Source organism: Gobio gobio (assembly GCF_949357685.1).
Source record: "Gobio gobio genome assembly, chromosome: 2".
Lineage (NCBI taxonomy): Eukaryota > Metazoa > Chordata > Actinopteri > Cypriniformes > Gobionidae > Gobio > Gobio gobio.
This window is the reverse complement of record NC_137098.1, coordinates 64,649,809-64,669,313: the sequence shown is the minus strand read 5'-3', so window position 1 is coordinate 64,669,313 and position 19,505 is coordinate 64,649,809. Positions and strand designations below refer to the sequence as shown.

Here is a 19,505-nt window from a genome sequence, read left to right as displayed (position 1 = left end):
ACTTCACGAGTGTTTTGCCCCTTTTGACCCTCTTAAAGCAAGCCTCTTTTTGTTCCTGCATCCTGCAAGTTGTGACGCATTCTGGCCTTGGTTATTGTGGGATACCCCGCTGCACTCCGAACACCTGTCGTCTCTGCTCCTCTCCTACGTGGCCCTGGGTGAACGGACAGGTGGGCGGCCCACTGACGCCCTCTGCGTCCCACGGGTGAGCGGGGCACGGCAAAATGGCTGCCCTCGCCAGCTCGCTGATCCGACAGCGCAGGGAAATCAAGGACCCCCAGGCCAACCGGCAGGTCACCAACAAGCGCAAGCCTTGCCCCAAGGCCAACAAGTCGCTATGTCAGAAACAGATCCTCATCCTCATTTCCAAAGTCCGGCTTTGCAGCAGTCGTGGAAGAAAACTAGAAAAAAGACCCGGTGAGTTGTCCAAAACACCCTAAAACCAATCGGCCCAGTTCTGCTCCATTCTAAGTCTATCCACTTCCAGTGAGGGGTGGCATTAGCAAAGCATGTATAAATAGAGCTGACATGGACATAAGAAGTAATCTCTTTGAGTTATGACAGATGAAAGATTGCTTTTGAACGACATCTGACATCAGTAGTTCACAAATGAGGCTGTTTGGGCGAGTAGTTAAGGGCCTTCCCAGCTAACAGGGAACGTTTCCATAACTTTCACTAACGTTATGTAAAAGTTATGTAAATGTTAGAAAAAAACATTCCTAAAATAATGTTTCAGGAACATTCTTATAAAGTTTTCATAGTTCAAAAACATTCTCGTAGCGTTGACAACATTGTTGGAACGTTTTTATGATGTTATCTGTGCTTGACTGATGTTCTCATAATGTTGCGCGAAAACTTTCTCACTACAACGTTCTTGCAACGTCTTTATCATGTTTTTTGTGCTTGACTGATGTTCTCATAATGTTGAGCGAAAACTATTTCATAACAACGTTCTTGCAACGTCTTTATCATGTTATTTGTGCTTGACTGATGTTCTCATAATGTTGCGTGAAAACTATTTCATAACAACGTTCTTGCAACGTCTTTATCATGTTATTTGTGCTTGACTGATGTTCTCATTATTTTGCGCAAAAACGTTCTCACTACAACGTTCTTGCAACGTCTTTATCATGTTTTTTGTGCTTGACTGATGTTCTCATAATGTTGAGCGAAAACTATTTCATAACAACGTTCTTGCAACGTCTTTATCATGTTATTTGTGCTTGACTGATGTTCTCATAATGTTGCGTGAAAACTATTTCATAACAACGTTCTTGCAACGTCTTTATCATGTTATTTGTGCTTGACTGATGTTTTCATAATGTTGCGCGAAAACGTTCTCACTACAACGTTCTTGCAACGTCTTTATCATGTTTTTTGTGCTTGACTGATGTTCTCATAATGTTCAGCAAAAAAAACAAGAAAACCAAGAAACCAAGAAAAAACATTATTAATACATGGACATTTTAAACATTTAAAGAACATTCCTTAATAACTTTTTTGTAATGTTTTCAAAATGCTTGAATGGAATGTTCCTGTAACGTTCGCAGAGACCCCACAAAATTTTTTCTTAATACATAAAAAAAAAACTGGACGTTTTCAATGCGTACAAAAAATTCCCAAATAACGTTTTCATAACTTGGAGGGAATGTTAACAAAACCTTCTGACAACAACTTTTTGTTAGCTGGGTTTGTTGACTGTTCAAAAAGTAAGGACTGATCAGAACCAAACCGATTGGGGTTCTCCATGCTGTTGGCATGACATTTACCAAATTAAATAAATAATTTTCTCGCCAACATGTCATTGCTTGGCTTTCTTTTGTCTGTGGAACACAAAAAAAACATATTGTTCAGTCTTTCGATGAAAGTCTGTGTGGCTCAACGTTGTTTTGAGCCCCATTGACTTTCACTGAATGTGTAAAAAACTGTAATTTTGTTTTCCACCGAAGACAGTAAGTCATACAGGTTTGGAACAAAGTGATAATGTTTCATGTTTGGTCGAGCTATCACTTTAAGAATGGACATTTCCACTGTGTGTCATGGTGTGTGAATGATTGAATGTTATCCTTGAGACTTTGAAGGTTGACTATCGTCTAGCCTCCTCTGAGGAGCGTTTGTTGATATAGTGAGTCTGGGACCCAGAGCTTTGTAATCGTTCTGATCATTTCGCTGCATGTCTCTGTACTGCTTTTGACAACACCTGTTAATTTACGATCGCCGACCAATGCGCCGCGATCCTTTGCGCACACATAAAAACGTCACAGCCTCATTTATGGTGAGCGGTTCCAGTCTTTCCCTCCCCTCTGTCTCCCCACCCACCGCTAGAGACTGTGTGTTTGTGTGGGGGTCATATGTTTTCATAATTAACCCCCAATGAGACTTTTCCTCTCTCTCAGTAAATCATTTAACTGAAGAGGCAGGTACAAGACTTGTGGCTTTTATTTTAAGATATCATGAGAGAACAGATGTGGAAGAGAATCCCATCAAACTGTTTTTGTGTGTGAGGGATCATGATGCAGTTTCGCAAAGACTTTTCCCCCTTTGAGTAAAGTCAAGTAAGCTTTATGAAAAGTTTCATTTTATATAATTGTGTATTTTATCCATAAAACAAAAGCATAATTGTGCCCTCTACTTTTTTAGACTTTTGCTATGGAAACACGCACTGTAGAATTTGATCAAGATTGAGATGTCATGATAGTTTTTAATGTTTTGAATTAGATTTTATATGAATCAGTTTTTTAAGTGTCTATATTAGTTTTAGTTTTATTTTAGTAAGTTAAAGGTACACTATGTAACTTTTTTTGTTCAAAATTTAAAAATAAATAAACGAGTCAATACATTTTCAAACCAAAATGTGTTTTTGTGTAACCCTGATTTATGGTAAGTTATAAGTGTTTATATTTTAGACCTGTCTGGATGGTTTTCACAGGAAATTACATACACGCGTCACTCGCGCGTGTGTGTGTCTCATCATAGAAAAGAGAAAACTACGGTGGCCCAGTAGTGCACAACACAACCCAATATAAAAAGCAAACCTAAGTCCACAACACAATGAAAACAAGCCATAGCACAACGAAAACAAGCCACAACACAACGAAAACAAGCCACAACACAAAGAAATCAAGCCACAACACAACGGAAACAAGTCACAACACAATGAAAACAAGCCACAACACAAAGAAATCAAGCCACAACACAACGGAAACAAGCCACAACACAAAGAAATCAAGCCACAACACAACGGAAACAAGCCACAACACAAAGAAATCAAGCCACAACAACGAAAACAAGCCACAACACAAAGAAATCAAGCCACAACACAATGAAATCAAGCCACAACACAATGAAAAAGCCCCAAAACAACGGAAACAAGCCACAACACAAAGAAATCAAGCCACAACACAAAGAAATCAAGCCACAACACAACGGAAACAAGCCACAACACAACGGAAACAAGCCACAACACAAAGAAATCAAGCCACAACACAACGGACACAAGTCACAACACAAAGAAAAAGCCACAACACAATGGAAACAAGCCACAACACAAAGAAAAAGCCACAACACAACGGACACAAGCCACAACACAAAGAAAAAGCCACAACACAACGGAAACAAGCCATAACACAAAGAAATCAAGCCACAACACAAAGAAAAAGCCACAACACAACGCAAACAAGCCACAACACAAATAAATCAAACCACAACACAACGAAAACAAGCCACAACACAACGAAAACAAGCCACAACACAACGAAAACAAGTCACAACACAAAGAAATCAAGCCATAGCACAAAGAAATCAAAGCCACAACACAAAGAAAACAAGGCACAACACAACGGAAATAAGCCACAACACAAAGAAAACAAGTCACAACACAAAGAAATCAAGCCACAACACAACGGAAACAAGCCACAACACAAAGGAGCCACAACACAAAAAACAAGCCACAACACAACGGAAACAAGCCACAACACAAAGAAATCAAGCCACAACAACGAAAACAAGCCACAACACAAAGAAATCAAGCCACAACAACGAAAACAAGCCACAACACAAAGAAATCAAGCCACAACACAATGAAATCAAGCCACAACACAATGAAAAAGCCCCAAAACAACGGAAACAAGCCACAACACAAAGAAATCAAGCCACAACACAAAGAAATCAAGCCACAACACAACGGAAACAAGCCACAACACAACAGAAACAAGCCACAACACAAAGAAATCAAGCCACAACACAACGGACACAAGTCACAACACAAAGAAAAAGCCACAACACAATGGAAACAAGCCACAACACAAAGAAAAAGCCACAACACAACGGACACAAGCCACAACACAAAGAAAAAGCCACAACACAACGGAAACAAGCCATAACACAAAGAAATCAAGCCACAACACAAAGAAAAAGCCACAACACAACGCAAACAAGCCACAACACAAATAAATCAAACCACAACACAACGGAAACAAGCCACAACACAACGAAAACAAGCCACAACACAACGAAAACAAGTCACAACACAAAGAAAAAGCCACAACACAACGCAAACAAGCCACAACACAAATAAATCAAACCACAACACAACGCAAACAAGCCACAACACAAATAAATCAAACCACAACACAACGGAAACAAGCCACAACACAACGAAAACAAGCCACAACACAACGAAACAAGTCACAACACAAAGAAATCAAGCCATAGCACAAAGAAATCAAAGCCACAACACAAAGAAAACAAGGCACAACACAACGGAAATAAGCCACAACACAACAAAAACAAGTCACAACACAAAGAAATCAAGCCACAACACAACAGAAATGCTCCCAACCACTCGGTTGGTACAGTTGCCACTGTTCTATAGAATCGGCAATCTTACAAAGATATCAACACCACAATTAGTTTTAACAGTATGTAGGCTAACCATTGTTTATCGACATTCAATTTTAATTCAAAATCACCTACATGCATTTTAGCTGCATATTTTGACCCGCTGCCACGGCGCTAAGGGAACATCTGCCAATTCAACCAAGTGGTTGAAACGTATAGTTTGTATGAATTAAAATTGCTTTTAACATTTAAAAACAGACATGTTAAAATTCCACAGCTTGATTGTATTGATAAAGACTTAGTAATGCACAACACAACATTGGAAATTGAAAATGTTAAAAAAAAGCTCATTTAATTTATTCAAATTATATGTTTCAACTTGGTGGAATTGGCAGACGTTCCCTTAGCGCATGTGGCAGCGGGTCAAAGCGTTTTCGAGTATAAATATGCAGCTGTAATTGAATTGATATTTCATGTCGATATACAATTGCACTCTTAAAACTGATTGTAGTGTTTAAATATTTGTATCTATAGAACAACTCAAGGAAAACGAACTTTACCGCACTCCGAGAGTTCCCTAGTGGTCGGGAGCATTTCCGTTGTGTTGTGGCTTTTTCGTTGTGTTGTGGATTTTTCGTTGTGTTGTGGCTTTTTCGTTGTGTTATGAACTTATGTATGCTTTTTAAATTTCGTTGTGTTGTGCACTACTGGGCCACCGTGGATGATTCTGAGATGGAGAGAACTGAGGGATTTGAAATGTTGTGAAAGCGCCGCAGAGATGATGGTGTTTTTATTACTCAACAGGTGAGTCATGTGTTTTATTGAACAGAAAAATTACCATATGTAGCTCTCTAACAGAGTACGCTGTAAAGCATTATCTATTGTGAAGCTCATCTCATTATGGGTTGTTGTAACGCTGTGCTGGAATTTTTTTTTTTAAGGAAGTACCGTGTCTATTAATGGGTAAAGCTACAGTAACGTCTTCAGCTAGTCAGTTTGAGATCCTTTCCATCTAAAAGCCTAGTAGTGGATGTTTTATGGGCAGTGGGATAACCATATTCATCCGCACTGTCACGCAGAGCCGAAGCACAACTAAAACAATGTTCTTCCGCAAAAAAAACAACTACTTTTTATGTTTTACTTTTAGTTTCAGTTATAATAATAACACTGATTTGACTTCATGATCCCTCTGGCTTGCTGGTTAAAAGATGGGAAGGATTTCATCAGAGTAAATGGGTAATTAAAAAAAAAAACACATAATTTTTTAATGCAAAGTACTGTACTTTGCATGGCCTGAAGGAACATTAAATGCAATTTTAAAATAGAACCGCGAGCTTCCCATGGCACATTTCAAATAGAGCTGGTAATGTTTGAAGAACTGCCTGGGAATATTTGCCTTTGTGCTCATGTTGCTTATGTAGACATACAGGTGAGACCCGGGTATTATTTCTCACGAGGGTTAATTCTGGCCTAGATTATGGACTGCCGTTGGGGGGTTATTAAACAGGTTGCAGGAAATACTTGGAAATCATTGGGAATAAATTGTTCTGTTCTTCAAAAGTAATGAATATGCCTATTAAGATTCTTTTGAAATTCCACTTTATTTTAATTTATGATATATTATTTTAATTCAGTAATATATTAATCTGATTTAATTTAAAAGTGAAGTAACAATGGTGAATTTAATTATAATCCTGATGAAAAGGGGAAGTTGAGCCTGATGACACTTTGTGGATACATAAAACAAGAGAAGTTGGGAAACACGGACTGAACTAGACTTCTCTCAAACCTGGAGCCACACAGTAGCCTATATTCAGTCATTCACAAATCCGCTCTCCTGAGGGTCCCATCCTTCCTTAGGGCCCAACTGTGTGTGTGCCACCAGGGTGGGATATTTATGACACGTGTATCTCAAGTAAATCACACTAATCTTCATGGAAACCATACTCCCGTAACACAGCATCTGCTGCCGCAAAGTGCCTCACGCCAAGCCGTAATTACGTCTATGAAAAATGGTGACGGTTGGTGGTATTTGGCGCATGCAGTAAAGGAAGAAATGTTTTCTGTCAGTTTGGGGTGGTATGTATAGTTTGGGCTGCTGCAGTAAAGCTCACATCTTGTGCTTTTGTTATGCTAACGGTGACTGGACGGTGATTTCGCCTGCCTTTTGATGGAGAGGATCAGAGAGAGAGAAAGCCCTTATAGTGTTGCCTCCTCAAAAGCACAGTTTCGCCTGTCAGCACAAAACTAGCGAGAGACCTCCTTAGTGCATACTTCATGGAGTGCTGTCTACTTCTGTAGTTCCCTTTCCTTGTCTAATTGTGAGCATACTTCAAACCTCCTTACTTTTTATCTTATATGTCTTCTTCGATCTCATTCTATCTGTCATGCCTTGGGTTGACCTCTAAATATAGTTTCACTGGTTTAAATAATTAGCTGTTGAAATAAAATCTTGTGGCTTAAGCCCCATTTCCATCTAGCCTGGCTCCGCCCTCCTACATACTTCCGCTCAATTTTAATTTTCCTTCAGTCCGTTTGGGATTGCGGTATATTCTCTGGTTTTCTCCAGTTAAATTTTAACCGGTCCAGTCAGTGAACAGAGGGAGTGGCTGAGAACGATGACGTTGATGTTGTGCGCTAGTTTGAGATGACATACTTCACGACCAAACGTTAGCGATTGGTTATGGCAGATCTAGAGTGGCTCTGGGCAGATCCAATAGTTTTAAACTTCAACAGAGTTCCCGCCTTCAAGGAAGTAAACGCTTGTCAATGGAGAGTGGCCAGAACCTCTGTACAAATGAAATGTATGAGAGTCTGGTAGGACCAGGCTAGTTTCCACCCGGAACAATTTGTCCCAGGAACTTTTTTCCCGGGAACTCTTTTTCCCTCAGACCTGCTGGGGTCTGCGTAGCGTTTCCAGTCTAAAATACCATGAAGATTAGTAGGACATGTAGGACTGCGCGACATTCAAGTGCCCACTGGATTTCATCCTCCGCAAATAAACTTAATAAAGCCTGAACCTCGTTGTCGGTCCATCGTCGTATTTTTTAAACTCCATTGTTGATTTGAATAGCAAACAACTCTTACTGCACCTCAACAGACTTTTAGGTTGAAATAAAATGCTGCATGAACTCAACCAATCAGCATGTTCAGCGCCCAAGTCCCACCCCCGAAATTTCCTGAACTTTGAAAAAGTACTACCTCGTGAACAGGGACGTTTTGAGGGGGAAATATTTACCCGGAACTTCATTTAGACCCCGGTTCCTGCGGTCTAAACACACCGAGTACCACCCCAAAGTCCCTAGTTCCTGGAGAAAGTTCCCATAGTGTAAACGTGGCTTTAGAGGAATATTTAGGTCTGTTTCCACCAAAATTACGATGAACAATTTGTCCCAGGAACTTTTTCCCCCAGACCTGTTGCTGTCTGTTTTTCCATCGCAGTCTAAAATACCATGAAGATTAGTCCTGTGACGTAGGACTGCGCGACTTTACAGTTTCCGCTGGATTTCGTCCTCCGTATATAAGCCTAATAAAGCCTGAACCTCGTCGTCGGCCCATCTGTCATATTTTTTAAACTCCATTGTTGATTTGAATATAGCAAACCACCCTTACTGCACGCACCGCAACTGACTTTTAAAAATGGTGGTTGAAATAAAATGCTACATGGTCAACCAATCAAAATGCTACATGAACTCAACCAATCAGCATGTTCAGCGCTCAAGTCCCACCCCCAAACGTTCCTGAACTTTGAAAAAGTACTACCTCGCGAGCAGGGACGTCTTGAGGTGGGAAGTTTTACCCGGAACTTCATTTAGACCCTGGTTTTTGGAGTCAAAATACACAGAGTACCACCCCAAAGTCTCTAGTTCCTGGGGAAAGTTCCTGCGGTGGAAACGCGGCATTTGGTGTTTTCAGCACAAATATATATTAGTAATTGTGAAACATTTCTCAGTAAGTTACTTTAAGTAGAGATAATGTGCATAAAAATGTATTATAATAAGTATAGTTATGGAGTAAGTGGGACATTACATACAGTATATGGGTACACCTGTTCAACTGCTCATTAATGCAAATATCTAATCAGCCAATCACATTCGAGCAAACTCAATGCATTTAGGCATGTGGACATGATCAAGATGATCTGATGAAGTTCAAGCTGAGCATCAGAATGGGCAAGAAGGCTGATTTAAGTGACTACTGCTGATCTACTGGGATTTTCACACTCAACCTTCTCTAGGGTTTACAGAGAATGGTCCAAAAAGAAGGAAATATCAAGTTCTGAAAATGCCTTGTTGATGCCAGAGGTCAAAGAAGAATGACCAGACTGGTTCAGCTGATAGAAAGGCAACAGTAACTCAAATAAACACTCTTCTCAACCGAGGTCTGCAGAAGATCATCTCTGAACACACAACACGTCCAGCCTTGAAGCAGATGAGCTACAGACAGCTCCAGTGATTGGCACATCTGGAGGATGTTGCTTAACGTGTTAGCATGAGGGGGCCTGGGGGTGGTCTAGGCCCTCTCATTTACATGTCCAGCCCTTCAGATTACTGATCGCTTAAAATAAAAAAGTGAAGGAATTGTTGATTTGTTACTCTAATTGATAGATTGACCAATGCTGCGCAGTAAAATGTAACGGCTGTTTTCAAACTTATTGGTTTGATTAAAGTGTTGTGCGTAGCCTATGCAGTCGTTTGCTTTGCACGTACTAATACATGTACCGTTACACCCCTAATAGATGGACAGACAGACAGACAGATGGATGGAGGGATGGATTTGTTTGGGGGGGGGGGTGATAAAAAGTTTAGAATCTCATGATGTCGACTGTATGACTGAATTAATTCTGCGTCAGTGTTTCTGAAGTGTTGTGTCAGGTGAGATTAACAGAAATTAATGACCACCGATCACCAATCACAAAAGCCCACTCAGCATTTAACAAGGTCATCCACATCCCCCATCCCAACACCGCAGCAGAACACACACCCACACACACACACAGCTTGAGCTGTGAGTTCATTTGTCACTTTTAAATAGCGAATGGGATTTTAATCAGGAAACTGTAATGATGCAAAGTGTCCTAATCAGAGACAGGCACACGCACACACACACACACACACACACATCCTTCACCCACAGGACAAGCTAAGCATGATGTTTTTGTAAAGATTATCCTTTTTTAGCTCATGCGTGTGTGTGTGTGTGTGTGTGTGTGTGTGTGTGTTAGGCGACAGGAGGACAACTAGCAATTGATAGCGGATATTTGTATGCGTTGCGGTGTTTGCAGATCGTTGGAGCACTTCATTGTTACTGGGTGATTCATTCGTCCGCACAGTCTGCCTCTTATTAACACCCTCTGATTCATCAATAACACTCTCCTGTCCCGCTCTCCTCTTTTCATTCATCTCTTTTCCAACACTCTCCATTACAATTCCTAATCTCACCCAGGACCGTTGCCACACTCTCCCTCTTTCTCATTATCTTAGTGTGTAGCATCTCTTCTTATTGTGTGCCTGTCCTCTTGCTCATGCTCTCCTGTGTTTTCTCTCTCCGTTTTCTTTCAAGTCTAAAGTTGTAATGATGTGGACTGGGTAGGGCCGTTTGTCTTGTGTTGACAGTGCCACAGACAGTCTTTGTGAGTGTATAATGGGGAAGTTGCCTGCACTGCTTCTGGGCTATTGTCCTGCTGTTATGGGGCAACTGTAGACTTCTGCCTTCAAGCTCATTACACTGTGTGTGCATGTGTGTATAATTCGTACTGTGTGGCTGTTAGCCCTGTTAAATAAGCACACTCCTAGCATTAGGATCCTTTGGAAGGGAATGTTATTTTAGTCCAGTGATCCTGTATCGCTCTTCTCTCCTCGTCATCTCACTAACACTCCAGTGGGCGGGGCCAAAGTTGCAATGATGCGTTGATCTTCTTCTGCAGAGGCGATCTTTCACCTGTCTATGACAGGCACATTCCACAATGAGTCGTTCACTGGGCTTGGTTACAATAAAAGCTGTTTTTGGACTAATCACAAAGTTTTCAGTTCTGAAACTTACAGGATGTTCTTATAGTATGATGACCTCTTATGTCAAAATCTCAACTCAAGGGAAATGAATTTCTCAGTTCAAGAAACCTTTAACCTTTGTTCATGTTAGTTAATGAAAATGTTCACATTTATGTTAGTTCTCAGTGCATTAAATAATGTTAAAGGGGTCCTATTCTGCTTTTTTACATGTTCAACTGACTTTAGTATGTGATGTTGCTGTTTAAACATGAAAAAGTTCAGCAAAGTTCCTAAGCACAAAGTCCCTCCAGCGGGAGTTCTTCTCTATATGATTTTCACAGTTTCTGTGCTAACTACCTATTTCTTCCGGGAACGAACTCTATACGGACACAATATTCCTCATTTAACTCTTTCCCCGGCAGCTTTTTTGAAAAAATTGCCAGTCAACGCCAGCATTTTGTGATAATTTTCACAAAAGTTTCATGGCCCCCAGAATATTTTATTGTCTGAATATTTGAACATACAACATCAGACCCTTTGCTTTAAACATTTTTTTTCATAAAAAAGCAACATTGAGCAAAAAGCTTGTTTGAGCAATTAAGCAAAAATCTCGTTTTTATCAAAGACTACGTCTAAATCCAATTCAGAATGACGTCAAGACGTAGATGGAGTAGATTGAATCAACACCCAAAGCTTCACAGTCCTGTAGCTCGTCTTGGGTCGACAGTTCACTCAATAACAGTTTTGATTTTGTATGCTATTTAATGCTGATGATCGCGTTATTTTACATGTGCTGTCGCTTGTTTCTGCTTCTTCTTCACATGTCTTTTGATCTGGAGATTCTGTACACTTTCAGAAGATGCGTAATAGCGCCCCCTACCGTATAACAGTGAAAACACGGAAAGCTGGAAAATTCCATCAATGACGAGAGTATAATAAAAAATGTAATAATTCCTGCCCAAGACACATAATAAATGATAAAGGGACAGAATTAAGGGGTGGGGCCTGGTTGAATTAGTTTGTAGTGTGTTGAAACTGGCAGTTATGGTAAGGGACGTTACATTTCCCAAACACTCTCTAAGCGGTTGACCAGTGGCGGCTGGTCAATAGAGGGCGCTGGGGCGCCGCCCCCATCAAAATTCCAGAAATATACATGTATACAAAAATTATATAAAAATTATATAAAAATAAAATAGTTTACTCTTAGTAAGAGCCTCAGCCTTTAATAAAAACTGGCTTTGATGGGTTAACTATTTTATATGTTCTTCAATATGTTTCATGCGCGAGGGACGCCGGACAAATGGACGTCTATCTGAGTCCAAAAATCGACGGGCAGCATGTGACCAACTTTCCACTCTTGGCCACTAAAGCGAAAGTGTGCGGGCGACACAGTCACTCCAACTCCGCTAAAACCTTATTAGGATGATCACTTTCGTAGAGATGGCAGCAGTTAAACCAAATTCTCGTTCGTTGGAAGAAAAAAAAGGATAAAGATCAAGGATAAACGCGATTTACTAATCCAGCAGCAGCAGGCCAGTGACCGGACGCAGCTGCACTCGCTTCACGCGCTTGTTATGAGAAACGTAGGTTAGGTGGCTGGCTGGATGTGTTGTTAGCAATGCCCTTTATTGCTTTCCCTGTCTTTTATTTCTAAGTGTCGGTACCGAAGTTTTGTGGACACCAACGGGGGTAAGAGATCTCAAATGCAAACGTAATGACACTACTGAGATGACTGACTTTAATCAGAGAGTCATTGAGAAATTTGCTGGCCAGAAAGAAAGGAGAGCAAAATTTATGTTCAAGTAGTCAACATGCTAGTCTGTTGTGGCTGTTTTCTTTTGTTTTTCCTTTCCTCATTCAATGATATGTGGGAAATGAATGTGTAAAAAGATAACAGTGAAGACACTGTTTTCTCTTTAATGCTTGAATTTAGTCAACATGCATCTTGATACTGCTTTGTATTTATTTGATGAACAATATTTCTACAGCATCTATTAATCTTAGTTAATGTTAACTAAAGTAGTTGTAGAGTTTTAGTTTTGGTTTTACCCGCTCTTTGTTTTAACATATAATATATTTCAATGTAAAAATAGAGAGAAGTTTACAAATGCAAATAATCAAAATATTCAATATTCATAAGCTGAAATGCACCACTAAATGTGCAATATTTGTCACCAAACCTAAGCAAAAATAGGCCCCACTGTAGTTTTATCCAAATGTTTTCATATGAATAAACCAGTGACTTCAGTGAATTTACAGTGTCACAAATCTAAAATCTCCCATAAGGGTTGTGATAAAAGAATGAAATGATGACAGTCCTTCATAAAAGGACCCTAACATGCCATAATCTATAGCCTATAGTGTTAGGTGATGAGATTTAGTGGTGTTTTATTGAATAGTGCTGTTAAATCTGTTATTGGAGCATGTATAAATGTTAATGGTGGCCTGAAACTCTACAACATTCATCATAAGCTCTGCTATTTGATAGATAGTGTTTCCTCCTCCTCTTTATTTCTTTCTGTCGCTGTTTTTTTTTTCCATCCCAGGATAGCGGTAGGTCACTGCGCTTTGTTTTATATTGATTGAGTGCTAGATGTTTTTTTATCAGGCCCATGTAAATTAAACAGGGGAACTAGAGTCTGGGTGACCTCCTGGCTTCTCATAAAAACGTTGTAGTTATTTTAAATGGGTATTGTGGTTATTTGTTGTAGTAAATTTAGTTTACTACAACACAAATTATGTGAAAAGAAAGATTCTCTGAAATGTAAACCCTAAAGACGGTAAAGCTGTAGGAAGACATGCTTAATTTGACATTAATTGACATAATATTCATAGGTTTCTGTCTATAATAATGTCCAAGAGAGTTATTTTTTTAAAGGGATAATTCTGTCATCATTTTTATGACTGACTTTCTTTTGTGAAGCACAACATAAGAAATAGAAAAAAAACGTTTCAGCTGTTTTACCAATACAATGGAATTCAATAGGGTACAAAAAGCATGGGGGGATTATTTTGTGTTCTGCAGATGAAAGAATGTAATTTTGGATAAAATTTATAGAATAATAAATTATTTTTGGAAGCAGATCAGCTAAACTGGTCAATGACAGCAACCAGGAGCCTCATCAATTAAAAAATGACAAATGCTGGAAACGACAATGTGCAACATAGCAGCTCTGCACCATATGGTGAGAATAATTTGTTTATATTTCACTTTTTTTTGTTGGATAGAGGACTCAAAAAGGAATGTCAGTAAAAAGAAAGCAAGTCAACCAAAATATTTAAATAGGTCAGTCAGTAAAGGCATTTATATTGATAGGAGAGTACACAAGTATCACAGAGGATCATATTTGCAGTTTTAGTGTAAATTCACATGACAACGGTGTACTAAAAACATAAGTTTTTTTGTGTACAGACGACAACATTGTCAAAATGACCCCCGTTCGAACAGATCCGTGAAAATGACTAAAATCGCTGTATTCTGCTGCCAGGCCAGTAGATGGTGGTGTCAATTTTTAAAGAAACACTACGCGATTATAGACTGAACACATAATATGCATGCACATGACGTTTTGCAGTTTACACTGAGACAATAACAGTATTGTTTTAAAGGTGCACTATGTAACATTTTTTCAGGAAAATATCCAAAAACCACTAGGTCAGTGTTATATATTTTGTTAAATTGAGTACTTACAATATCCCAAATGTTTCCAACTATTTGTAAATCGTGAGAAATGGCTATTGTAACCAAGGAACCGGGATGTGTGAGGGAGTCGCCTGGCGATTGCGTCATATCTGCGTTCCCTCGGTTTCCGGTTTTATTTTGCAGAAACGCTTTCCTCTCACTGCAGTGTGAACAAGTGTCATAGCAGCCGCCGAGCGAACACACAGAGTAACGTCATAACATCATCAACACACTCAGATGTGTCTAATATGATAATCAGAGCTGCGTTACCTCATACTCATGACCGGAAAAGCAGAAGTGGCGCCGGTGACTGTGTCATAATAAAAGTCCCGCTGCTCGCGAGGCGTGTGTTGCACTCTTCTTATTAACAATCGCTCCAGCGGTTCCTCAGCTCCACAACAGTAACTGTTTCATACTACAGTAACGTTAATAATCGCATCTATCAACATGATTTCTGCCCGAGTCCTATCCCGATTCTTTCCCACCGGCTGTGAAGTGAAGACCACATGTCCCAAGATTCTGCACTCAAACATGCCGTCATCAAACTACGCCTTTGTTTTGAACAGGCGACCTCTAGTGGATGGAAAACTTACATAGTGTACCTTTAAAAAACGTGCACTTTGAAACCCGTTTTCAAAAGTTTTGTAATGGTGGTCCGCCTACAGTGTTTCAGGCTGCAGGGTTGCCGAATAACTTAAGAAACGTAATCAGCAAGATTGTAGAAAACTGTACATTTCTCGTATATTACCACCCACTGCAACTTATACCAACGACAGAAATAAGTGCAGTTACAATAGCAAAATATGTGGGAGAGCGTTGCTATAGTGTGCCGATATTGTATTGCAATAGAGGTAGCACTTCAAAGTCAATACCGAATCAAAACTAGTTAGCACATCATTTGTAATAGAAAGGATTTAATGACAAAATCTGGTTATGGTTACAAAATAGATGGATGAGATGATAAAAACGTATACCATTAATCATACCCAGCATGTATAGAATGTTACCTGAGGGATAGAAAGAGAGAGAGAGGGAGAGGCTTTAGAAAAGAGAAGAGAGAAAGAGCCAGAGCATAGAAGCTCCAGTGAAAGGAAGAGCCAGAGAGCAGGACCCAAGAAGAGAGAGAGCAGAGAATCAGTTACAATCTTCTTTTATCCTTTTCTTGACCATGTGACTAAACCCAAACGTGAGACATTTAAACCGACCAATGATATAATTGCATCTTCCCCGAGGTGTGACACACCTTTAGGCCTACAGGCCTTCAGCATCTCTTTGTCTTTAGGAATTCCAAATGGCCCTTGTGGTAAGAAAGATGGGGGTTGGAAACAGTAAAGCAAATGTCTTTGTTCAATTTCAAATATCTTTGATCATTTTTAATCCTACAGTTTGTATTTTCAGGCCCCCAAAACACTGCTGTTGTGCAAATGAACAGCCACAACACATAAAAAGTGTAAGGGGTCGTGTAAACGGCCCCTTAATAAATGAATGTATGTTTTGGCACATTTATGCTTGAACACCATGCCGCCATTTCTGTCAGGTGGAGGTTTTAGCTGTTAAATGTGGTACTTAGTCCAAGCGTGGTTAGTTTACTATGTGAACAGTATCTGCAGGTTGATAGTGTACTATGCCAAGAAACACATGAATAACGTTCTAATGCAAAAGGTGTTTCTTATATTTGTTAGGAGAGTGGGTTTGATCTAAGCCTTGAGAGCTCTGGCTGGGTAAATCCTTTATTGTGCTGGAGATAACCACATCATCTATTCAGCCAATGAGAGTGTGTATTCCTGTAGCTCTGAGACAGCCTTTTCTGTACCAGAAGCTTGAAACATATCCAGTAAACAGGGCATACGTTTTGGTCGATCGGATCACAAGTAGACGACACTAAATACAGGTGTAAACGGGTCTTAAATGTATTGAGCTCGTCCACTTTCGGCCACTTCCAGAGGTAGTCGAAAACACAGTCGACCGGATTGCTTTCGTAGTGTTGAAACGCATGTGGTCAAACAGCCACAAAAGACGTCTACTCTCTGCTACTGACCTAATGCGTAAACATTATGGGATGCACGCTAGCCAGACGGGAACTTTCTCGGCTGAAGACCCGAGAAAGTTTGGTTTGAAGACGAAAAACGTTCTCTCACCATTCCTGATTTCTAACACACACTCCCAACGTTTGGCTGTGGTCAGAAACAAAAGCTTCGCTCTCCGTTTGTTTTTCCGTCGTCTTCAGTGACAGAAACCTTCCCCTGGAGGAAATCAGAAGTGACAGAAGTGGTTGAAAGTGGACAAAAGAGACGGATTAAAACACCAGGTGTAAATGGGAATATGTCTCACTTGTCTCCTTGTGATCCTTCGCCTACTGGTGATGCAATCGACCAAAACACATCTTAACACCAGGTGTAAGCAGGGCCACAGAGGAGTGATCTGAATGCCTGAGATGAGAGCATGAAAGGGTTTTGTATAGGGTGACCAAACGTCCTGTTTTCCCTATTTCAAGTCATGTCCTGGCCCTAATATAACAATTTTATATCCATTCAGAGGGGGCATACTTTAAATGTATTGAAATGTATAAGGAATCTTTGAGTAAACTTTGAGTATTGTTTGAGTATCTCATTGCCGGGCCGAGTGTCCTGGTTTTCGGTAATCAAACTATGGTCACCCTAGTTTTGTATGACGCCCGGACGTAGATGTAAGCAGGCTCCAATATTCTCTCTTTTGTCGTAGGGACAGAGGCATACCCCTGTTGTTATGTATGTGTGTTTTAGTTGGATTAGTTTGTCGACTCTTAATGTGACCTCTGCGCTTTCCTGCCAAACTCGCTGAGGGACTGTAGCAGAGGTCACGCACGTAAACAGAAAAACACTCCGAGCATCTTCTTTTTATGGGAGTGTAACCCAACACAAGATGACCAAATTAACAAGGGAACAAGGCTTCAACAATTTAAAGCATCTACAAACATGCAAACACACTGAGCACCTTCCTTTTAAGGAGTAGTGTAACCTTAACCCAACATAAGAGAGAACAGAGCACACACAACAAGACAAAGGTTTTGAAAAGTTGTACCCATAACCTGAGGTTTGGATCGGACCAACTGTAACCATTCAGATCTGAATTGAGTGCCTTTTAAATATAAATTCAGCAATTCCAGTCTTACTTCCTGCTCGAACCTATGTAATAATGTAAAACATTTGCATAATTCCTGTCTGTGCTCGTCACTGGCTGACCTTCAAACACTGTAGTTGTAGCTGAGACTGGAAGATTTGGTTTGTGTTGTCAACATGTTGAGTAGACACTGTTCGGTTTATGAAATGCACTGTAAGTGGTCGACCAATCCCACGAGACTGGGCCACCTGATCAAAAAGAGCATAGTAGACCAATCACAACAGACTGGGCCATCTGACCAATCAGAGCAGAGTAGACCAATCACAACAGACTGGACCATCTGACCAATCAGAGCAGAGTAGACCAATCACAACAGACTGGACCATCTGACCAATCAGAGCAGAGTAGACCAATCACAACAGACTGGGCCATCTGACCAATCAGAGCAGAGTAGACCAATCACAACAGACTGGACCATCTGACCAATCAGAGCAGAGTAGACCAATCACAACAGACTGGACCATCTGACCAATCAGAGCAGAGTAGACCAATCACAACAGACTGGACCATCTGACCAATCAGAGCAGAGTAGACCAATCACAACAGACTGGACCATCTGACCAATCAGAGCAGAGTAGACCAATCACAACAGACTGGGCCATCTGACCAATCAGAGCAGAGTAGACCAATCACAACAGACTGGGCCATCTGGGTCAGTAGAGTAGGACTGAGGACTGAAAAGACTGAATTGTTTATCGAATTGTTTCAGACACTGTGAGAAAAGTGTTGATGCTTCAGTGTATTTAATGAGAAAATTAAAGTTGAAAATAAAAATTAAATCATTTCATGAATTTAACATTTGTTGACCAGGGAGGAAGATTCTTCTCTTCTTCTTTTTGATGTTCCAATTGAATATAAACAAATGCTAAAGTGTGTAATCTATGCTGCACCTGCCGTCAGCTGTGCATGCTTATGTTTATCCACTATTATTCCCCTGAAGTCCCGCTAAGCAACTATAAACTTCATCTGCTGGTGGCTTTCAGTTGCCATTTTAGTTGAATGATGTTTGCTCTTGTAGTATGCAGATAGAGATACAGACGCCTGTTTAGATACCTTTTTTTTTTTTTTTTACTTATTTCTTCATCTTTGAATGCAACTTACGTTTTGATTTTGACCCTTAAATAGAACATTCTGTCATCATATACACCAATCAGGCATAACATTATAACCAATCGTCCTAATATTGTGCTGGTCCCCCTTTTGGTGCCAAAACAGCCCTGACCCGTCGAGGCATGGACTCCACTAGACCCCTGAAGGTGTGCTGTGGTATCTGGCACCAGGATGTTAGCAGCAGATCCTTTAAGTCCTGGAAGTTGCGAGGTAGGGCCTCCATGGATCTGACTTGTTTGTTCAGCAGATCCCACAGATGCTCGATTGGTTTGAGATCTGGGTGATTTGGAGGCCGAGTCAACACCTCAAACTCATTGTTGTGCTCCTCAAACCATTCCTGAAACATTTTTGCTTTGTGGCAGAGCACATTATCTGCTGAAAGAGCCACAGCCACCAGGGAATACCGTTTCCATGAAAGGGTGTACATGGTCAGCAATCTGCTTAGGTAGGTGGTACGTGTCAAAGTAACATCCACATGGATGGCAGGACAACAGAACATAGCCCAAAGCATCACTGCCTCCGCCGGCTTGCCTTCTTCCCACAATGCACCTGGTGCCATGTGTTCCCCAGGTAAGTGACGCACACGCACCCGGCCATCCAAGAGATGTAAAAGAAAACATGATTCATCAGATCAGGCCCTTCTTCCATTGCTCCGTGGTCCAGTTCTGATGCTCACGTGCCACTGTTGGTGCTTTCGGCGGTGGACAGGGGTCGGCATGGGCTCA

General features: G+C 40.5%; 1 protein-coding gene across 1 annotated transcript in view; it reads left to right on the top strand.

Moving 5' to 3' along the window:
* Nucleotides 1-224: 224 nt before the first annotated feature.
* fgf11a (fibroblast growth factor 11a) overlaps nucleotides 225-19,505 on the top strand; it is a gene marked incomplete at both ends in the record, with an annotated part of 111,327 nt that continues 92,046 nt past the window's right edge. The window contains one exon of the mRNA XM_079811028.1: nucleotides 225-417. Coding sequence (XP_079667154.1) covers nucleotides 225-417 — 193 coding nt within the window. The remainder of the gene's footprint in view (nucleotides 418-19,505) is intronic.